Source organism: Oculina patagonica, chromosome 8 (genome assembly GCF_052425735.1).
Source record: "Oculina patagonica isolate OP01 chromosome 8, crgOcupat, whole genome shotgun sequence".
In the NCBI taxonomy this organism is placed as follows: Eukaryota; Metazoa; Cnidaria; class Anthozoa; order Scleractinia; family Oculinidae; genus Oculina; species Oculina patagonica.
In genome coordinates, this window is record NC_135765.1 from 24,244,382 (window position 1) to 24,268,630 (window position 24,249).

The window sequence follows — 24,249 nt, forward strand, 5'->3', positions numbered from 1 at the left end:
AAATTTGCTCAATGTTCAACGTACTTCCATCAAAACTTTATGGAACTGTCTCTATCCTTTTATCATTACCTATTATAAGTTTAATGAATTTAGGCTATTTATAAGGTATAAGGTATTTTATTTAAAGTCGTTGACGTTGGGAGTGGTTGACCAATCTCCCGAGCCAGGGGCTAATGTTAAAAACGCACGATTGAAACGAAGAACGCCTATAAAATTTTTAAGAAGAAGGTTCTTTTTAATTCCTGCAAATTATATCTTTAAGAAATCATTTTGAAATACTGTGGTTGGTAAATTATCACCTACCTGAGCAGACAAGTTTACGTATGTCGTAGAGGCACCGTTGCTATCAGTCATAGTTACAGTAAAATTCAATGTGAAGTTATTTGCCATGTCTCCAGATTGCAACAGAGAAACAACTGAGGTATTTAAGCCATGATATACCACATTGGTCAACCCGTTGTTAAGTTGATATCGGAACTGGTAGGACAGGGGAAAGTTGTAACTAGTCCAGCCACTGCAACTCAGATGGAAGTAGGTCCTTAATGAAATACCTGATGAAGGTTCTATGGTACACGTTCCTCTCTCTGGGGGCAGTGATGTTGAAAAGTCGTATGCACTTATTCCAGCAAAGCCAAGTGCATTTGTAACAAGTACTGCCAATCGGTAGTTTTTGCCTCCGGCGAGTGAACTCTCCTTTATAACAATTCTGCTTGAATTAAGTGGTGTGCTTGCTATCAAATGTAGATTATTTCCTTTTTGCCATACAATAGGATTGGACTGGTCACCTTGGTAGAACATCCAGTTGTAGGATGTTATGTTGGAGCACTGTGAACCTTGGCACATTGTTTCAATGCTCAATTTGACAGAAGGAACTAATTTTGGACCACAATTTATCAGGCATCTGCAAACCAAAAATAACAGTTAATTTACACTTTTAATCAAAGGGACAATTAATTAACCAAATTACTGTTGGTTGGTTTTCTAAATCCGGGCCCTAAATGCGTCATTTGCCATACCTTTTTTGGCAGACATGTCCATTTGCGCATTTTAAGCGGTAAATTATCATATCAAATGATATGTTTTGCGACTTGTATTTTTCTCGTTTTCTTAAAAGTGAAAAACTCTTTCAAAAGTAAAACTGATACATTTTTTGTCAATATGCAGTCGTGCTTTCCTTAAAAAAAAAAAAGAAAAAAAACTATTTCCACAGCCCAAAAATAAATACCTATTCGTACAGCACATTCCCGGTTAGAGTCAGGGGTGTAAACCTCGGGGAAATCTACTAAAGTATATTGACTTAATAGAATCACTCAATCCAATTACAGCGCCCACGACTCGCCAGTTAAAACAGTTTATTACATTACTACTGCCATTAGTGGAGTATAAGGCTGATACATATAAAATACGTTGTTTCATACCTTTGATATATTCTGGGTGGATCTCCTTTAACAAGATGAACAACTTGAATCGCGCTTGCAGTGCGATAACCTTTGGCTACCGTCAAAGTGAAAACAAATGTCTCACTGCCGTTTGTCGCATTAGTGTTGATCGAAATGGTGCAACCAAAGCTAACCTTTTCATTTTGTATGGCTGATAAATTTACTGGTGGAAACGAGCCCTGCTTCAGCAACTGAAGACAAGACTTGTTGTTTCTTGGTATGCTGCCGTAACGCCAAGTAAAGTTCATCCCTTTTTTGTCACCAGTTTCGGGGTCATAGGATAGCGAGCCGTTCATCGTAATGTTTTCGGTCAATCCTCGGATGACTTCGGTCCCTCCGTAGATGATCGCCACCAGGTTTTGTCGCCTTTTACACAGTCTTCCATCTACAAATGAAATGAAGGACAAAAAAAAAAATAATAAAAAAAATGTATCTGCCAAGATGCAGGTCAACAATGCTTTGGATTAAGAGAGAGAGAGAGAGAACTAAAATTTTACATCACATCACATTCCAAATCAAGTGCTAGGAATTGACCAAAACAAAACATTATACACTAGTAACTATACGGGGGGAGGGAGGGGGGTAGGGGGTTGAGGCCGCGCGCTGGCTTTGGACGCTTTTAACTTTTCAAAGATTCAAGCAAACGCTGCCAAACTTTGCGAGTTTATCTAAAATTTATCTGGAAATAATATGGTAGGATAGGCTGCTGTTTCAGGAACTCGACATCACCATGCCAACGGCATTTTGACAGGCATGTTTTTCCAATTTTGTTATTTCCATGTTACTATTACTAAGAGTAACATTAATACATTTATTTTCACCTTTTTATGGTTTTAAGCACAATTTTTTTAGTTTTGAGTACTTTGCAGAAATTTTGGGTGGTTTTCTGTCGTTTTGGAAAATTTTGAAATCCAGGATGGCGGATCCAAGATGGCGGCTGTTTTTGACAACATGATGTAATTGTCGCGGCAGACAGCAAATAACGTCAGAACTAAGGACGGCTTACAAGAAAGTAGAATGAATTTATCAGTTACAGAAGATTTCGTCTTTCGCACATTTTGATAAAGAAACAAGAAAAACGGATAATTTGATATTGCAACTGAGTGGTGTTAGCCCAAAAAGAGGTGATTAAAGAGAACATTTAAACCTTAAAAAGAATAATTAATGAAGTAATTATAAAAATAAATAAACAAATAAATAAATAATCCTGAACGTATTTATAGATGAATATATAAACAAATAAAGGACAGAATGAATAAATAAATGAACGAACGAACGAATGAACGAATGAACGAACGAACGAATGAATAAATGATGGATTGATTTAATGAATGAATGATTGAATGAATGAATGAATGAATAAATAATGAATGAATGAATGAATGAATGAATGAATGAATGAATGAATGAATAATTTATAAAGATAAAGGGTGGTGTACAATCCCAACAGAGATACTGTTTTGACCGAAGCAATTTATGGAGATAAAACGGCTTTTCTTTAGCAATTCAGTGAACTTCAGCATGATAACTGATAAATAAGGAGTCAAAATAAGTGATCCGCTCTCGGTCTTATAACAATATTCGTTTTGTCATCACTTACAAATAAATAAAACAACTTACCTGTAAAGCTAAGTTTGTTGCAAAAGTCAGAGTTGCAACAAGAGGTATCACAGCATTCCAGTAAATTAGAGCTCATTGCTTCCATACAACTTCTCGGTAGCTTTTCGCAGTTTTGTTTAGTATTGCATCCCATCACAAAATTTTCCATGCTACTGTTTGCTCTCTGGTAACGCCAAAAACATCGGTCCTCGTATCCTTTACAAACAACTTGGGCGCTGCTGTTTTTGGATACCACTTCATCGCTGCATTTTAGGCCTGAGCCGAGACAACTATAACACCTCAGTGGTCGGGCTTCAAGCAAAGTATTGGAGAAAAAAAAAAAATGTATAGTCAGCAGCGAACAATTTTAATGAAAAGTTGCGATGAGACTATAAAGGTAACCACGCGGTGAGCCAATTTACAAGTAACATCTTGGCTACACCGGGCGAAGTACGCTCTTTGTTTTCCTCAGACTTACAAGGCGAGCGGAATTTTGTTACTTACCCAAACGAGTTGGTAAAGAGACGAAAACAATTGACCGTCAACTTCAACGTAGTTTCTATCAGCAGTCTTTAGAGCAGGAAGTAGGCTTTTTGGCAATATGGTTTACAACAACATGACGTATAATGATTGGTCCAAATCGATATTGCAATAATAATTATTTTTCCTCGTAATGCAAGGATCACAGTATGACTCACTTGGCAAAAGTAAGGATCGGAAAAAAACCAACAGCAACAACAATAACAACAACAACAAAGGCGACAACACTGACTAAAACATTAACAGCAACAGCAACGGAAATAGTAAAAAAAACCCATAAAAATCACTTACACCCTGAAATTAATAAAAGGTACACACTCGTAAACATAACTATTTTTACATACCTTTAACTTTGACGAAGGTGTAATCTGACACATTGTGCGATATGAAATTTCGCAACAACACCTCAAGAACACAAGTGTAATTCCCTTCATCACTTTCAAAAACATTTTCGCCAACGAGGGGAAAGACTGGTACAACCAGATCTGTCTTACTATACAAGACCACTCCATTTTTTAACCATGATATCCTCTTCATTCTTGTTAGGGCAGGGTTACCTCTGTCAGTTATGTTGCAGGTTATTGTGACGTTATCATCATGTTGCAGGACGACGGATTCAGGAACAACAATTTTGGGAATTTCTGATCCTATACGATTCCGGTACAAAGTAAAAAAAAAAAAAAATACGTTATTTATTTGCAAACAAAATCTTATGCGATAATTTATCCATTATCGTAATTTTCAAGTTATGAGACTTCTTGGATCGACAAAGTGCCTACCCGATTTATTAAGGAGTGCCTGCCGATCATCAATGCATTTCTCTGATCTTTAATTTTCCCAGAGGTCTGTTAAACGGCCGATATTACACTGAAACGTCATTACTTCATACGACTGATGTTGCTCCTTAAGAAATTGATAATAAGGACTTAACTGCCTGTGTGCTCTAAGATATGAGCAAAGTTTTCGATAACGTTGACAACCAAATATTTTCCTTTTAAACAACAAGATGTTGGCGCCTAGAATAGCGTGCTACAATGGTTTAACAGCTTCCTCTCAAACAGATACTAACTTGTACGAGACACCGTTGTTTCTGATCCACTACTAGTTGAATACAGCGTCCCTATAAAGGGTAGTATCATGGGCCCTTTATTATTAAGCAAATATAAAAACGACCTCTCAGAAGCCCCACGAAACTGCTCTATTGAATTTGACGTTGATGATGCAAAAGTGTTTTTCTTAATTCACAAAACACTGGACTGTTGAAGAGTTCAACGATGATCTCATTTAGGTATAGGTTAAATCTAAATCCAGATAAGCCAAACTTTCTGGAAGCCGACAAATCATTTCAAAACTTCAAGAGTGTCGTTTGTCTTTGTTGGGAGAGGACATCTCCCTCATGTATGCAATCAGCCAAAAGCACAATCCCGGATTTATACTTGTCTTATGATGATCATACCCTTGCGCAAACTAATCACGTCAAACATTGCATTGTCAAAAGTTTAGTGCTTAGCGTAATAATTGCCCTACTTTACTGTTCAAACTTTTGGGCAAATTATTGAAGGCTGTACAAACTTTGCTTTCCAAATTATTAATGGCGCAGTGAAAATTTGATTATGTAACTTTTCTCCTAAAAAGTCTCTCTTCGCCCTCTGCGAAGAATCAATATTATTAACACCAAGGTATTATGTAATGCTTGGTCTTTTTTTATTCATTTTTAGTCAATTATTGTTTAGTTATATTTCTATGGTTTTTTTGTCATGCAATTGTGTTCTGATAACTTAAACGTTAAGGAATGGATGAACAGCTGCTAAAAGTTTCAGCATTCTAAAGTAAATCCCCCCCCCCCCCCCCCACCCATTGTACGTCCGAGGGTTAAACACGCTTTCACAACGTATTAACTATAAATTACGCATGGTGTATCAATAAAGTTACGTTGTTTTCATGTTCAGAAATTGCCATAATCAGCCATCTTAGAAACAAGGTTTGAGAATGCTAAAGGGGGCGGGGGCTGTAGAGATTCACACTAATAACATTATTGAAATATTTTCCAAGTCGGAACTTTAACTGCAGGCCTGGATCGGTCAGGGCACTTACTTTGTATGACACTGACGCTGAAGCCATGCCGCGCTCTTGCTACTGGATCACCCACTGTAAAAGCGTGGCACTCATAAGAAAAGATGTCATCCTCCATTGTAATGTTTCGGAAGTGTAGAGTGACAAAAAGCTTGGTTTTGTTATCTGCAGGTGAAAGAGATTAGCTTCAAGTTAGGTAGTGTCCAGTAGCGTTGTCTTGTTTTAATTACTTATTAAAAGTGATATTCGCTTATCGGAGCAGATAAAGTACGCGGAGAAATAATTTGTAAATAAACCTCTTTAGGCGACGTGTGTATTTAACAACTATTCCACGAGCGCGCGTTGGATATGAGATGGTAGATAGCCAACGAGGATCGGTAGCGCCTCGTTGGCTATAACGATCTCATATCCAACAAGCGCGAGTGGAATAATTGTTTTATTAAAAAACGCCCAATGATTTGCAATATTTGATATCCCAAGCCATTCTCTTTGACGCATATCTGCTACCATATTTGTGCTCAATAGCATAATTAACAATAATTCCACGAGCCTGCGTTGGATATGAGATGGTAGATAACCATCTTGGCGCTACGCGCCTCGTTGGCTATACCGATCTCATATCCAACAAGAACAAGTGGAATAATTGTTTTATTAAAAACGCCCTAAAAATTGCAATATTTGAGCTCCCCAGCTGTTTTTGTTGACGCGTATTGGCTACTGTTTTTGTGGTGAATGGCATATGAGCTCATATACAATTGCCTGTTAACCAAGTAAAACTCAGTAATAGCAATATACCATTGGGCGCATTTAAAAACTCAATGCGCTTACATTTCTATATCAAAAAATAAGTTAGTTAAAACTCATATCATGTAATAATTTCCTAAGACACTAATAAAAAAAGCAAGTGAGACAGCTAATCAAAATTAAGGTTATATGGAAGCTAGGTAATACTAAAAATTGATCAAAAATAAAATTTCCGAATACAAAAATTTTTTTTTGTGCAGATTTAAAGTCGAAAGAGATGGCGCATTTTTGACAGAGTCCTGTAGGCTGTTCCATAGTATAGGTGCAGGGAAAGAAAAGGCACGTTCACCGTATGTCACAGAGGTCACAGTTGCCTGACTGTAAAGAGTATTTACGAAGATGAACGTAACATCCGTTGCGGGCGATATTGTTGTAGAAGGGGCGACAAGTAGGCTGGGCGAGGCCATATTGGAAGGTTAATAAACGAAATGACCTCGATTTGGCTTCTTAAATGTACACTGACATTTGTACTTGGACATGATAGGTTCCGCGAAAATCACGCTAATCGGATCGGATTAAGTACGCGGACTAATATCAGTGCATATTTTTGCGCCAAATTGAGGCAAATGCTTGTTTAGTTCAGACCCAGAGCTAAGTGGTCTAAAAAACAGAACTTATATTTCTATTATTTCTTCGCGTGACAGCAACAAGACCAACAAAGTCGACGACGTTTATTTGCACTGTACAATTACAGGAAATAAAGATACAACCATAAATTAAAAAGACAAATTTTAGATAAACTCGCAAAGTTTGGCAGCATTTGGTTGAATCTTGAAAAAGTTATAAGCGTCCAAAGTCAGCGCGGTCACTTTCCGATCCCCGGTCTGGATAGGGTTAAGTGGTCACCCAATGTGCATCCCTATACGAGACCTTAACGGCTAACATATGGACGTTTTGCCCGGAACACCCTAAGTGAGACCCAAATTTTAAAAATTACTCCCCTCATATGGGGTATTACCCTCCCCCCCCCCCCCCTCTAAGCGTTGCCCCAACCCTCGACATATGTAGTGGGAGCACGTATGTATTCGTAAACTGCTTTTGTCTGGTACTCTGAAAAAAAAAATAATATGGCTGTTTTTTACTGTGGGGTTATTACTTTAAGTTATCAAACGAAAGCCCTAACAACCTGAAATGGGCATACAGATGACAGAGAATCTTAGCTTCTATGTAACAAAACGGATGGTTTGAGTTCAAGTTTTTTTTCTTATATGCTGCGAAGAGAGTAATGCGGTTTTATGGACGTTATCGCGGCTTCTATGACACTGGCGGAACGTGCGTTCTTTTTATTAGAACACATCGTATTTATCCAACTCTCAAACGTTTTAATGCACCCCTCTTGATTACTATCGGATAACTACAGAAAAATAAATGAAAGTTAGATTCATCTACCTACCATGCTCTTCTGTTCGGTTTGTGAAGTACAAGTTGTCACTAGCTGTAAGGTCGTAATAAACATTGAACTCGTCTCTCCTAACAAACTTGATTTTTTCAGGAACCTTCACTCCAGATAAATCAAAAGCTACACACGTCACTTTTGCTGCAGAGAACTCCAGTGGATAAATATTCTCAGGAAATGGCTCAACAATCCCGAAATTATTAGCTATAAAAGAAAAAACAAAATAATAATTAAAAAAAAATGCCTGTTAGCGAATAATGTGTTACACTCGGGATCGAGTGGGTTTTTGTTCTAGCCCTTATTTCCCAGCCCAAAAAAATCTCGCCCAAATCCCATTTTCCAGCCTTATTTATTCCGGAATTTTCCCAAATCCCAGTCCCAGTTCTATTGTTTATGTTTGTGATTCCCACTCCCAGTGACCCAAATCCCATTCTCTCAGTGCAAATTTCCCAAATCCCAATTTCATTTTACCCCTTCAGGCCCCTCGATAAAAAATAAATATATACATAATTGTTTACATTAAAAAATTAATTGTTATCGAATTGTTATCAACAGGACAAGATGCAACTTCCGGCAAACTAAAAAAATAAAAAAAATTCTGCTCATGGAATTCAAAGCTACCCTAAGTTTAGGAACATTTTTCAGTTGATGCAATAATTACGATATAAAACAAATGCTCAATCACTGAAGAGCAAGCTAAATTTTTTTCTTGACATTAAAAGGTGCCATAGCAACGATATAGTTTGTTAAAAACACACCTTTTTTATTTTTAGATGTTGCTTATGGCAAACTGACAATACGAATCTGCACGTAGGATTGAGAGCCAACTTTATTTACGAAAATTTAAGGCGGCTCTGAAATTGATAAGCAGAAATATTTGAAATCTTGCCTAAAATTTCATCTTAACCCTATTCAGACCGAGGGGGGGGGGGGGGGGGGGGCTTTTGATGCCCGCGCTAACATTCAACGCTTACAACTTTTTTTTAGATTCAACCAAACAATGCCAAACTTTTGAAATCCAAGATGGCGGCTGTTTTGACATCATGATGTAATTATCACGTGATGTGACGTCATCATCCCACGTGACGTATACCAAAAGAAAGATGTTTGGACATACTATACATCCTATAAGTTTCATTGTGATTGCTTAAATATTCTGGAAGTTACATAGGGGGTCAGAGAAGGTTCAAAAAAGCCCGGTCTGAATAGGGTTAATGGTCTTGCTGATCAGCTTCGAGAGCAATTTTTTAGGTCCAACAAGAACATTGAGAAGCTTGAGAAGCTTAAAATCGGGCGCTTTGCCTTGAAAGGCAGGGTTCAGTACAGCAGAAACCACGAAGCAGTTACTTAAGTAGCACTCAGTCCGACTGTGTTTGTGTAAGTCACAGGGCTTGCATGAGCTGTATTAGTGTGCATAATATAATATCTAGAACGTTGTCGAGATTGCATTATTACTTAATGACATGATGGTTTCAATTTATAAATGTATCTCACACAATACAAATAAACGATTGAAGTAGACGACTAGACAATGTAAAGTTTGACTTAGCAAAGTGCAGTGTATTGGTAATACTGTAAGGTGCGGTTTCACCTGACGGTCGTGTGCTTTTCGGTATTTTCCAGGCATTGCACTTTGATGGGACAGTACTACAACTGTTTACCGGGGAACTACTATTGTCAAGAAAATGATCACAACTTGTTGATGAATGATTGAACATTTGTTTCATACCATTACTGTAATAGCAATTGATGAAGGCTTTTAGTACTGAACCAAAGTATAAGGACTGGGAAATACTGAAACCCATTATCAGCCACCTTAAACGGAAATATCTTGTTGGTGTTTCAAGGAATACAAGGAAACTTCACTCATCCCATGTATCTATGTATTGCGGTATTTTGTAATTTTTTGAGTGATTTTTGGGGATGTTTGGCAGGTGATAGTTTTTTTAAAAGAATTAGTAAAATTTAGACAACTAAGAAATATTGAAAATTTAATGTGAATTTAACATTGGAATTTGAAGTTAGAAATTGGCAGACGGACACCAAACAGTCCCGTGACATCCTGGAGTGTTTTTGCATGGGGGTCAACTGTGTGATGATGTTTCCATTTTTCTCTTCAATCCCCACTGATAAAGAACTGTTGTTGGTGTTATGTTGGTGTTATCACATGTCAAGCCTTTAACAAGGTATGAAAGAACACAAGGATTTAAATTATTCTGGTGCTCAATTTTTGCGTAACTAAAATTAATGTTACTCAAATTCCTGATGGATTCTGTCTTAAACTGTTACGAGCTTAGTATTTCCAAATTATTGCATGTCAATGTAAGGCAAGACAAGAAATGCCTTGGTTCTTATGTAATTCTCTTAAAAACACATAAGATATTGACTATAATTTTGTCTGTGCTATGGCAATTCACAGTGGGGTGGTCTTGATGTTTCTTTAACTTGTAGACTGGACTGGACTAGTAAAACGCGGACTTGTAAAACGCCTCTAGACACTTCGAATTCCTTGGCCACAATCATCTTACGGCTCTCTTCAATACATAATGTCTCAAAAAAAACAGTAACCTCAGAAAGAAGTCAGAAGCAAATAAGGTCGAAAGACCGAATTTGAACATATAACGGCAAATGTTCTAATGTCACGAACGTAGGAGTCGTGTAGGCCTGTCACCTTTATTTACCACATACTGCCCCCAAATTAAAACAGTACCCTCAGAAAGAAGTCAGAAGCAAATAAGGTCGAAAGACCGAACTTAAACATTTAACGGCAAATATTCCAATGTCACGAACGTAGGAGTCGTGTAGGCCCGTCACCTTTATTTACGATTGACTGTTGATTTCTGGACGGGCCCCGTTCTACCTCGTGCGAGCAATAGTCAGGTGGCTTAACGACCTGATCGTGACAAGAGTGATAAAAGCATGAAATTTGGCACACAATTTGCTTACACCCTTCCAAATAATATTAGAAGGGGTGCCCAAGTCAATCTGCTCACGATTCCGTTTTAAGGGGATATTTCGGTTTTGACTGATATCAAGGTTGGGTATCCTGTGGTTCTATTTTCAAAACAGATATTTTGCCCTAGTTGAAACAAATTTTTGCAATTTTGTCTTGTTTCCCTTAATTCTCTATAAACTTTTTTATTTTGGAAAAGATTGCATGTAAAATAGTGTCAACAAAACCAATTTACAGTTTCTAGTACCTAGTCTTCGCTCGGCTGATAGCACAGGACCAAACAAAACTTTAACAAAGAAACGAAACAAAGGCGTGTAAATTGACCGCATCTTTTCGTACATTAAATCTGATAGTATATCGGGAATGCTCATGTTCAATGCTAAGACCCTCACAAATGCCCCTTGCTCTTAGAATGGCTCTCTGGGCAGTTGAACATTTACACAATAGCGTGCACTGCAACTTTTCTGTTCGGCACATTTGCAGCGTCCTTTGCAGAGATACATTTGATAAGCTCTCTGCAAACATTAGAAACTTTTGGGATAATTATCTAAAGTGGCTGCCACTGGTTGTCCTCTCCTTTTGCCCATGAAAACTCTGCAGGAGAAGGAACGTCCTGAAATGCGTCTCGATTTCGTCCAAATTCCTGCCTGATACACTGTTCTCTGAGCATGCTGCAGGAGTGCATGTTTAGAGAGTAAGCTCAAAGTTCTTTCTGCTTTTAGGTGTTTAATTCTTTCTAATCAATTTGTAAGCTGATCAAATTAGAATAAAACTCCATACTTTCTTCAGTTTTTACCGATAACCTAGTGTTAACGCTTTATTATACCTGTGTCGGAGGAATAGTTTGCAGGTCTCTTTTTTTAGCTTTGAAAATGGCATCAGTCGTGTGTCGTTCACAGAATCCAGATGACTTGATTTGTCATATATTTGACCGTATATCTCTCTAGCTTTTGGAAAATCTCTAAGGAGACACTCAGCTGCTCGAAGAGACGTGTCCAGATGTGGTCCAGGGCAGGTGTTACTTGACTACATAATTCCCATGCTCTGAGATCCATGCTGTCTTTTTTCCAATTATGCCACAGAACTGAGTTACATCCAGTGAATGCGTTGAAAACTGGTATAGCTCGGGACTTAGACTCTCCAAGGGTAGAACAGTTTCATTGACGTTTATTAGTGAAAAGTGGCGCCCCATGCTGAATGCCATGTTTTTTCAATAATACTAATAGTATTAAAACTTGGACCATAAGAAAACAATCTTATAAAGACCAGCTGTGGTACCGCAGTTTGAAACGTGTGGTTAGAGAGATTCACCCCCAATTGGCTATTAGATAAACAGTATTTTTCACAGCGGATGAAAGATCAATGTAACATCATCCCTTGCACGCTTTACCTCATACCCTATTTCCGCGTGCGCTGTAGTGTTAAACTATTGCATTCTCTAACGGGTCTGTCACTGTGCTCCTGGCGAGAATGGAAGACTTTCTGATTTTTCTTATCACTCTGTGCCGAGAACTATTTTTCTAGTGAGCTCACTAAACTATTATCTAGTAGGCTTTTGTTTTCAGTCTTCATTAACTTCTACCGTGTTTGTCTCTATGGACCTGCATATGTTACTTTGTTATTTTTGTACATTTTAAACGGCATGATTTATGCCCAGAAAATGGGATCTTCCAAAAAGTGTGTCAAACTTGACAAAATTTAAAAGAACATGACTCGGCGAAAGTGCTTGCGTCAACGAAAAATCACCGTCATGGTAAATTCAAGATCATTGTTTCCGAAGAATCAGCAAAGAAGACGCACCGGGGATTGTTCAGAGTCATCATCATCGTCATATCCTTTATTTAAACACAATAAGGGTTTTAAGCACAATGCTTGTGGGGTCGTGTGCTAAACTGATATATTACCAAATGCTTAAAACTGTATAAATATCTAGGGCCTCACCGTTTTATCTAGAGAAAAAGACGTAAACGAGAAATGCCATCCACGCATTGTTTTTACATTGTCCAGAGTTTAAAATAAATTCCCGGAATTAAGGCTTCAATGGTAAAGATCTGATCTTTAAAACAAAAACAAAACCTGCTCCTCCTTACCACCCCACAAACAACTCCCCCCGGCCCGCCCATTATGCAAACACCAGTGTTTACAGTCGCAAAGCAAGTCGATCAAGGTATTGATGCATAGTGGTTATCCATGTATACTCCATTGTGATTGATGTCAGAAGTAAGTTATCAGTAATGAAGCCCATTCACACCCGCTGGCTTTTTGGTTTGTTCCGCCTGTGACCTCAGAAACAGACACAATATATCATACGAAAAGTTTTTAAATTGGCAGGAATTTTGGAGGAGTTTACCAAGAAATTAAACTAGAAGCAGAAGATCTTTTCCAAGATCTTGCCGCAGTCATTTAAGCAACCTTAAGCTCAATTTTTTTAATTTTTTTTCTTTGTTATGGAGCGAACTCTAGTGGAGAGACTTCTCGAGAACGTAAGGACTTGAGAGTGCAATTAAATAACATTTTTCACAGATGTTGTTTAAGTGTAGTTCCTGTTTTGTATGTGTAAATTAAATTAGATAAGCCATGCTTTAGTGTCCGCAAATTTTGTCGGAAATTGTTCGAAATAAGACAAAAAGTGTCCAAAAGTAAACATCCGAAATTTTTTGCAAGTAATTATAGTAGTCGAACTCGAACAGGAGCATTTCTATACATCAGTCAAATGATTTAACTCAAAACAGGATTAAAACCATTTTAATGGATAAAACAAGTGTTTATTTTTATGCTCTGCATATAATTTTAACAAATTTCCGAAGAAGTTAAAACATTTTCTTCAAAAACTTACAAAGACAGCAGAATGGCAAGAGCGCCGCCATCTTCGATGGACGAGAGAAGCCTGGGCGCCAGTCATTTTGCCGGTTTTGACTAAATATCCCCTTAAAACGGAATCGTGAGCAGATTTACTTGGGCACCCCTTCTAATATTATTTAGTAGGGTGTAAGCAAGTTGTATGCCAAATTTCACGCTTTTATCACTCTTGTCACGATCAAGCCTTTATTTTGCGTTAAGCCACCTGACTACAATACAAACGACTGCACTCAACAGACGTCAAGTAGTGGAAAGAAAGAAACATATGCACACAACTCATAGCATCAATCCCGTTGTTTTAGTAGGGGTTTGCAGAACGAACATATGCTATACTGCAAAAACATCTCCACGCTAAAACAGACCATAGAGTGCTCAAAAAAGCTAGAAATATGCCGTCGAAGAAACACACAAGAGCTTCAAACACAAATTGTTTCGCTCGCTAAACCGTTTAGTTTCCGTTTAGTGTCCGCGTTCTACAAGTCCGTGCTTAACAAGCCCTCGTTTTACAAGTCCGCGTTTTACAAGTCCGCGTTTTACTAGTCCTCGTTTTACAAGTCCGCGTTTTACTAGTCCGCGTTTTACTAGTCCGCCTTTTACAAGTCCGCGTTTTACTAGTCCGCGTTATACTAGTCCGCGTTTTACAAGTCCGCGTTTTACTAGTCCGCGTTTTACTAGTCCAGTCCAGTCCTCGAAATACAGTATGCCAAAACTCCCCGCCCTCTAAAGATAAGTCCTTGACGGTTCTTGTCGTTTTTCGGTGCCTATTCATCTTCGGCATCTTTCTCATCCACCTCTCGTTCTGTCCTGTGTCTGTCATCACACGAAAGAAAAGCTGATTCTCAAAAAATCTGCCACAAAAGGAAATTGACAAAAACAATATGAAAACCATATATCGAAAGTTTCTTATTCTAAAATTTTATCATACGTCTTAATTCAGAGCTACAAAGAAGTTCCTCCTTTTGAGTTATTGATACTGTTCTTACAGTACCTCTTTCCACTAGCTAAATTTTACAAAATTCCTTCGCGGCGAAAAGGTAGCGCGAATCCAGAACAGACTCCAATCGAGAGTGGGTTAATTCTAGATTACTATTAATTAACTATTACAACATTCATTTTTAAAATAGTTTCCCAAGCCGACTAAGCTAACTAAACGTCGAGTGTATCTTTCAGTAAACAAAACATGCCGTTATGACGCCGGAAATCCAGCTCACGCATACTATACCCCGTGACTCACGCAAACCTCCGACTTACGTGCTACTACAGTCATTCCTTTCTAAACATTTTTTTTTGACCACCACCGTACCTTTCTACCCAAAAAACTCATGAAACCGCCCGGTTTTAACCTGTTTTAACCTTTCAAAAATTAGAGCGTTCGAAACTAAATAAGATCCGTAATCACAAACAACATACAGCCGTTTACCAGCACTCTTTAAAACTCCTGAAACCCTTCAAAATCAGGCAAAATAAATCTTTGAAATAACCTTTATCAATGTTTCTTATTTTTTATTCAGTTCTATAAAATGCCTTTCATACACTACTGTCAAACAAAAATTTCAATTTCCTCAAAGTTTCAAGACAAAAGAATAACAAATATTTCGTGCACAATGTAATTTGATTAAGCCAATATTATCACGTCTAAAAATACTTCAAGCAATTCAGTGAAAACCCGTTTTTTTTTCGTATCAACGAAAACCACTTTCGAATAATCAATACATGAAAATAACAATAAGATCAAAAGGAAGAAAGGAACCTTTCTAATTATTTGAAGACTTTCAAAGCCGTGATATTATGCATCCAATCCGCGATAAAATTTAATTACAACAAAATCCAAGTTCTCATTTTGAATTCCATTTTTTTCAGTTGATACCTTTATCCAACTTGTGAAAAATTCCATTCAAGTTCCTATTAATACTGTACATTCCCAATGTTTTGCTCAGGTCTTCAGAAGCGTCTTACTAACCAAATCTAAAATAATTCCAAAACATGCTGTACAAACATTCTACTCTTTGTGACAAACGACTTGACGACCAATTGTTCGAAATGAAAATCGACACAGTTCTTCCTAAATAAAAAAAAAGTTTTACGGCGGAGTCAGGCTCAAAAAATATACCGCAAGATCACACCCCCATTCATAGTCAGAAACCAGCAAACCATCTAGTTTGCTAAAAAAAACACTGCGTGACATCAATGACGTTACCTTTTTCATTTACAAAAATAACTTTAACTTGTCAAAGTAAGTGCAATTTCACAATGGTGAATATATCGGCCCAGTTCTCGGCCGGGTCCAGTTCTCGGCCACTTTGTGTTTAACGCGTCTTTTCACACTCCAGTTGAATCAAAAAGAAAAGGTATTTCCTTCAAACGATAGACTGATTCATGTGCTTTAAGTATCTTGAGTTTGATCGTTCAATTCGATATAGAAAGCTCACACGTCGAGTTTACGCGGAGGTAGTTGTTTGTTTACGGCTCCAAATTCATGGATGTAGTTAAATTCGTATTTTATCCAAAAGCCCCCACCATACGAGCTAATTTTTGGCATGTGAAACGTAGAATAATTCAGCTTTCTGCTTTAGTTAACTTTTCGTTGAACCGTTGTATTTTTTGGTCTTAATTTACTTCGAAATTTTTTCTTGCGACGTTTGCGTATTTGCCAGTTCTCGGCCACCCTGCTCGCTATCACAGCTTAGCGCTTGGTTTTTAATATAATTTCATCTGCTGCTGCCAGAATGAAAGAAATAAATGTTTTAAAAATAAAGTTCAATCTTATCTCTAAGTTTTGAGCTGACTCTGGTCTTGTCTATTATTTTTACAACACCTAAATATTTCAAGACCTTTTCACTGCAAAATAAACCATCTAAATGCACGGGTCACACAATGCGGTTTTGCCAGAACCTGCACATAGGCAACTAGGCGCGTTAAAATCCTTCTTTTCTAAAGTAAAACAAAGCATCATAAAAATAATTTGGGATCAATATAGTATAAATAGGTTTACAGAGTGATTTTATGACTGTGAAAATTAATTGAGCATTTTTTTACAGATAATTACGCACAAGCTTTTTAGTGGCTGAGAACTGGGCCAAGGTGGCCGAGAACTGGGCCCACAAATGGAGCTTTTATTTTTATTATTGCTCGGGCAAATTAATTTTTGACCGGTCGATAGCTTTACACCAAAAAGCTGAATAATGTAGCTAGCTCTGGGAGAAATTTCAAGTTCCTGCGGTTCTTCTGAGGTAAGAAATACAAGTTTACGTCAAAAGTGGCCGAGAGCTGGGCCAAGGTGGCCGAGAACTGGGCCCACAAATGGAGCTTTTATTTTTATTATTGCTCGGGCAAATTAATTTTTGACCGGTCGATAGCTTTACACCAAAAAGCTGAATAATGTAGCTAGCTCTGGGAGAAATTTCAAGTTCCTGCGGTTCTTCTGAGGTAAGAAATACAAGTTTACGTCAAAAGTGGCCGAGAACTGGGCCAAGGTGGCCGAGAACTGGGCCCACAAATGGAGCTTTTATTTTTATTATTGCTCGGGCAAATTAATTTTTGACCGGTCGATAGCTTTACACCAAAAAGCTGAATAATGTAGCTAGCTCTGGGAGAAATTTCAAGTTCCTGCGGTTCTTCTGAGGTAAGAAATACAAGTTTACGTCAAAAGTGGCCGAGAACTGGGCCCCATACTGTACTTTGCACCGTAAGCTTTTTTCTCTGTCCTTCCGCCGAAGCAAAAAAACAAAACCTGATTACACATTAACCCAAAAGTCGACCAAGTGTGCCTGCAACGATTTCCTGTCAAAACTAAAATGAAAACCATTGCGGTATGCGTCACCCGTAGCGGTTTTGTAGCAACCCCGAGCTATCCCCGTCTTTTTGGCCGCGCCAGGAGACTACGCTCTAGGACGACCAAAGGGTAAACCTTAAATCGGCCACGCCCGATTAATTAGATAAGGGCCACATATTTTGCCAAGTAAATGCGGAACATTCAGCTCAGTGATCATGGCTCTAATATTCGAGTTCGCATCAAATGTCGACACCTGGTGTAGTTACCCAAAATCTTTCCCCAATTCGTGCAGCAAACACAGGTTATTATTCAGTGCTTGGCGCTTGCAACGAAGCTTCTCTTCACTCTCATCAGCATTTGGTTCTCTTTTCTTTTAAGCTCTTTCTGGCTTCCATTTATTAAATTTTGCAAGCATGACCTTTGCCATGACGCACTATGGACGAACCATTCACATTTTGACGTAGGGAGCAGGCGCTACATTTCGGTAAATGATTTCTTAAATGCTCAGTACAGGGCAATAAATTGTATGTTTAAAGAGAAATAATATGAAAAATTAAAAAAAAGTAAAAGTAAACGGTTCCCCGCGGCTAGGATTCGAACTCACAACCAGCCCTCTTGGTACAGATTACAATCATGGTGACACATCTATTTCGCCACTTGTGCAAAAAGTCAATTATGAACTGTACGATAGCAGGCTCCAATGGGTTCTGAGTACCTAAAGTCTACGACCTCGAGGCAAACGTTCGAAGAAGTGTTGAAATGAAAAGGTGTTTGATGTATTGAACTGAGTTACAGTTAAATATATTTGGCTGGGAGCCGTCGACGTTACTTCGAATGGGAAGCTGCTAAAATTTTGCTGGAGTATCCGATGCAAAGGTAATATATATTTTCATCTGTAGAATGTGAATAGTCGAACGGATAGAAGGGTTAAACTGGTCCAAGTCATGATTTGTTCAGGGCAGAACTTTATTTTCGTCAGAATTTTCTGCTTTATATTCTCGTTATATTAATTAATTTTCCGATTTCAGTGGTTCATAGCCACTTTAATTTTTTGGCTCCGGCAAGGCTCAGGAAAAAAAAAACGGTCTGATGGAAACTTTACATTCGAGGTCGATTGAGACTAGCTGGGAACTAAAAATTTAAATCGATTAGACGTATACTTATATACATCATTCAAATTTAAATAATGCATTATGTTGTAAAGTTTAGTTCTAACCATACCTTCACAAACGCACGAGATCCTGAGGACGAACACCAATAAAACTACTTGCATCTTCAAGTAAAAAAAGAAGATTCCATTAAAAAAAGTATCATTATAAAATTATAGAAAACAGCGACCTTTATATTAAAGTATGAGTACGAACACCATCCTTCATAGCTACTGCGCCTGCCTAAGATGTTCCCGTGCCATATTATAATACGATCAATCTCGTTTCCAGACCCATCGCAGTATCTGGCAGTAAAATTGTTTTTAAAGTTGAAAGTCGTACTAGCATTCGTTTTCGCTTTCGTACCGGTAATGCTATTTGAAAGTTCCTTGTTATAGTGTGCCGACAATGTTATTATTAACAATATGGTAACTACATGGTTTAATTCACCTTTCATGATAACAAAATATGCGTCTCGATCAATCTTTATGTTTTCCAGAACTATTTTTATAGCTGTACAATTTTATCCCCGTGTTTAATGCGTTAAATGAGTTTTTCCTTTTTCCTTCTAATCAATAAATAAAATAAATTATATTTTTTAGAGAGTAAGCCACATCAGCTCTAGCTGGTTCTCATGCGGGTCCTCTATCGAAACATAACAAACTCAGTTTGTCATTGTTAAACTCCAGAATCTATTAGTTTCGATAAAGCAATTTTAGTCAGCGAAAACGCGGATATAACGGGTGACTGGCTGGTGAAAGAGTATGCTTGAAATGAATATAATCTAAATCCATTACGGACCAACTGTTGCCTGTCAACATACATGTGTACCGTAAAGATCTTAACTTTAGGCATCGTGTTATCACGACCACGAAATTGGGAGATTGTACATGCAACGTCTTCTAGGAAGCTGGTTTCGACAAAAAATTGATAGAGATTAGGCTTAAAAGCACTGTCGGTGTGACTATAATCATATAATTTCGGTAAATTATAAGCAAATAACGCTAACTTAATTTTATAACGTTTACTTTAGGATGATAAGTTCCTTTCAAACAGTCAAGGAATATAGGTTTTCATTTCGCTAGAGACATAAACCTACACCTGAATTCGGATGCGAACGACTCGACGGTATGGTGAAATGCGGCACCTTTAATAAAATAGAATATAGAATGCAATGGAATAACATAAAAGAAAGATAAAATGAAACGTGGTTCGTTAATGACAATGAGACATGAAGATTGAAACAGGGGGGGGGGGGGGGGTACTCGGGATTTAAAGTGACGGGGATGTTCGAAGCATTTTATCTTTGGTTTGAAATTTTTGATTCCTGGATTTTTTGGGGGTAGGAAAATTTGGCAAGTATTTTCTTGAGTGACTTGATTTAAGTAGGGATTTTTTGGGTATTAAAAACAATCTAAAGATTCGTGGTAGTGCCTTGGCTGTACAGTTCTTCGAATAAAGTACAAAAACTGAACGTGTATTTAATGTTTTTCATGTCATGCATGTCATTTGTTGTTTAGTTTACAGCAGGTAGCTTAATTGATCTTAATGGCACATAATGACTATACTTAGACGCATAAACACAAATCATCTAGTTAGATAAAATCTCAATGTATAATCACTAGTTTCGAAACATATTGATGTTTAATTTTTCTGTAAGGAAAAGTTGGAAAAGATTCTCCAGTGTCATTTAAAAAAGTTCCTTAGCAGTCAAGAGATAAAAATTTTCATATTGACATGTTGAGGGTCCTCCCACTGGTCACGTCCCGAATTAGTATACAGTGCCCCTAGATATCTGTGATCCTCGAGCTAGCAATTATTAACAATTTAGTATTGTTCGGTGTTTACCTAGTATACCACGAAAGAAAAGTTGTTTAATCTGAAACTGTAGGGCCAACACCGAGGAAACGGCCGTCTTTTAAGGCCTTAAACTGTTTCTGATTCTGACAAAAAAAGGGTTGTGGATCAAGCTATCGACCAACACGTTCTATGCGTCTGTTATGTATTTTAGCCTCGAAATATTTGTTAATGCTGCTCTGAATGTGGTTCAGATGTCGGTTTGACGAATTTACGTTCGACGTTTGACCCAACGGTCGAGCTTTACCTGTTTGGGTTCAACGTTTGGCCTGAGCCTAAGAAATGTTGATAAATATAATGGGAAAAAAATGTAAACACCATTTTTTGTCACAATGACAAACAAAAAAACACACGTTTGATGAGATAAATGTTAGGAAGAAGAATTTTTTCCTGTTACAGGCGAAAATATTGCACAAATCAGAGGATTGTAGAAATTGTGATTTCCACTCATATAAATCCAGAGAATCTTTAGTAGACTGTTGATTAATTGGGTGTTCTAGATCTAATAAAATTCAATCTACTCTTTAACATTTACTGCCTTTGTTACTAGAGACTTGAACTACACCTGTATTCAAATGCAAACAACACCACGGAATTAATGTGCCATCGGTGCGTGCACATATCCTTTATTTAAAAATAAAAATAAAGATCTTGAAGCTGCTTTCGATAGCATTACGCTTTAACGGGTGTAATCTTATAAAGGTTATTTACTACAGTGTGTGTCATCTTCTGTTTCGTTTGAGGATGGTTTCACTGAGCTTAGTAGCGTTTATGCGACCTTAGTTATACACAACTATAATACGATACAAACTACCTGTATAACGACTAGTCCTGCTGCAGATGTATTAATGGATATGTACTTTAAATTATCTAATACGAAACGTCGTTAGCTGTATAGGATATAATATTTTTAAGTATAAAACTTTTTTTAGCTGTGAAACTGTTTACTGTTGTCGAGTAGAACTAGACACCACGTCTCTTTGACACATTTAGTGTGCTAAATAAAACCTATGGTGGCCCGAACCTATTTATTAACGTGATGGTTGCATTTTTGAATCGCGCTTTTTGGCAGGGAATATTTCACCGATTTCTTCGAATTTTTGCGTCCTGAATGAAAAATGTTTGAATTTAAGGAAAATGGCATTCGTTTTTTAGTCAGAATAAAATCTTTTGAGATTTGAACATATTTTCAAAATCCAGTTTCTACCAAAAATGACCATAAATTTACAAACCCAACGACAGATTTCTCGTAAACTTTAGCAAATAAGCCTCAGAGCGCTCATGCTTTGTATCAGAAGTCTGACAATCCTGACCATGAAACTCGCGCAAACGCTGGTCAAATTTCTCTGAAAATGCTTCGCTATGCATTCATGTCACGACGCACAATAGCTAAACACTGCAGCCGGACTACCTGTCATTTACAAGGATAACGATCCCCAAAAACCTCATCAAAAAAATCAGAAAGGTATAGCAAACACAGCATCGCAACAAGACCATGACGCTGCGAGGTAAAATCAGATTTTATATTCAGCTCCCCTATCTTGTATTCGTTTCCGAAATCACGAATGACTCTACTAACCCACCAGTCAAGTTGGGAAGTGCCAAGTGACTTCTCTATCCCCTCCGAGACGCACCGATAGCTGATTTGTTTTGACCTCAGGGTGCGAGCAATGAAAATGTTTCATAAAATGATGTTTAATGTTTCGAGACTGTTATCCCCAAGGCCCCGGGGAAACGCACGCACAGGCGCAGCGAGCGGGGGAGTAACTGGGTTCCCCAGAATGGAGAGGAGGTGCTAGAGAAAATGAGCGTGAGTGAGAGAATAAGATACCTGCACGCGTCATGTGCTTCTGTTGCCGCTGTTTGCTGTAGGTTCTGATTACTCACTTTCTTTTTGATAAGGTTTTGGGGATCATTATCCTTGCAGATGACCGATAGTTTGTTTCACTGTTCCGCTATTTGTGCGTCAGTTGACATGAATGCATTAGTGAAGCATTTTTAGATATAATTTTACCAGTATTTTGTGCAGCGAATTGCATGGTCAGAATTGTCATGAAACTTCCTGATACAAAACGTGAGAGCTCTGAGGCCTATTTGCTAAAGTTTAGAAGAAATCTGTGGTCGGGTTTTAAATTTATGGACATTTTTGGTAAAAACTAGATTTTGAAAATATGTTCAAATCTCAAAAGTTGTTATTCCAACTGAAAATCGAATGCCATTTTCCGTAAATTCGACCATTTTTCATTCAGGACGCAAAGATTCGAAGAAATCGGTGAAATATTTCCTGCCAAAAAGCGCGATTTTAAAATGCAACCATCACGTAAATAAATAGGTGCGGGCGTAGCTGAATTCGGACTCCCGCAATTTTACAAATTCACTTAGCTATTTTTCACCCAACAACGATCTTACAGTTTTATCAAGTTTTATTAAGTGCGTCGAACGTGTCAAAAAGACGTCATGTCTAGTTCTACTCGTTATTCTAACACGTTTTTGCGTTACAGGAAGTTTCTCAAAAATGTTAACTGTTGTAATTATGATTTTAGAAGGAAGTTGAAAAAATTGTATTATTTTATTAGATTCGTGACTGGAATTGCAAATTAATTGCAGACACATCCGTTAGGCGGGTTCATTTAATATCATGATGTTTAGTTAAGGGTAAAAAAAATTATTAATGGCAGACAAGAAACTCACGAGATATATAAATCTACATTGTTAAACGTCAACGCATAATAGAGTACACTTTCACAATTCTGATAACATAATGGAAATAAAAGTGAGCTATAATATAAAACGAGGATATCGATCGATTTAAACTATGGCAAAGAAACCTAATTAACGTTTAATTAAACTTTAAAAACGGTTAAGCCGAAATTAAACAAAGATGTTATTAGCTCCATTATGAGCACAAACACTGTCAACAAAATGTCATCCGTCGTTTACCATGCGTTTGGCTTAACTGACTATAATAATGCACATTGACGCAATTATATAATTAGGTAAAATATAAGAGTAAATATCGCCAATTAAAGTTTACTTAAATATAAAAAGCTCCTCAAAACAGCCAAGGAATATATATTTTTTCATACTAAAATGTTGCTAGAGACTTGTACTAAACTCGAATTCAAATGCAAACGACATGATGCAAGGTAAAATAAAGTAAATTAAATAAAATAGAACATAAAATGCAACAAAATAAAATGAACAGAAAAGAAAGATGAAATAAAAAGTGCATTGTTAATTTGCTTGAACAATAGCACAGAAAGCTTGAAACAAACGGATAAAACTGTAAAATTCGACGCAATGAAAATTGATAAAAATTCCATTGTTAATAACAAGATCACGGTTAAAAATAAATTACTCCGCGGAACCTTTGGGAAAGATAGAAAAATACATACCATTATTATTTCTTGCTTTGTTCAATAATGTGGCCCACACAGAACAACACGATATGACTGTGCGGTTTTAGAAATGTGTATTGACTGTTTTATAAACTACTGAACACGTCATGCATGCTATTTGTCAATTGGTTTGTAGCAGGTGGTTCAACTGAGCTTAACCCTATTCAGACCGGGGGGGGGGGGGCTTTTGCGTCCCGCGCTGACCTTGATTTTTTATAAGTTTTTTAAGATTTAACCAAACGCTGCCAAACTTTCTGAGTTTTCCTAAAATTTATCTGGCAACAATTTGGTAGGGTTGGATGATGTGTCAGGAATTTGACATCACCATGGCAACGGCATTTTGACAGGCATGTTTTCCCAAATTTGTAATTTTGCGTGTTTCTGTTAATAAAAATCAACTTAAATGGAATT

The 24,249-nt window shown here is 37.5% G+C and overlaps 1 protein-coding gene across 1 annotated transcript; it reads right to left on the reverse strand.

Annotated features, from left to right (window-relative positions):
* Nucleotides 1-617: 617 nt before the first annotated feature.
* LOC144664226 (uncharacterized) lies at nt 618-23,852 on the reverse strand. Its single transcript, XM_078525334.1, has 9 exons — nt 23,836-23,852; nt 18,657-18,708; nt 7,849-8,055; nt 5,673-5,816; nt 3,923-4,225; nt 3,060-3,350; nt 1,419-1,824; nt 761-901; nt 618-693 (listed from the first exon to the last, which is right to left on the reverse strand). The coding sequence occupies exons 1-9, from the start codon at nt 23,836-23,838 to the stop codon at nt 618-620; spliced, it is 1,623 nt and encodes a 540-aa protein (XP_078381460.1). The 5' UTR covers nt 23,839-23,852.
* Nucleotides 23,853-24,249: the final 397 nt, after the last annotated feature.

Coding starts and splice junctions, on each gene's coding strand:
- LOC144664226 (XM_078525334.1), bottom strand. Junction 4,226..5,672: donor CAGCGTCAGTGTCATACAAA/GTAAGTGCCCTG, acceptor GGAATCGTATAG/GATCAGAAATTCCCAAAATT. Junction 3,351..3,922: donor CACCTTCGTCAAAGTTAAAG/GTATGTAAAAAT, acceptor CTTTGCTTGAAG/CCCGACCACTGAGGTGTTAT.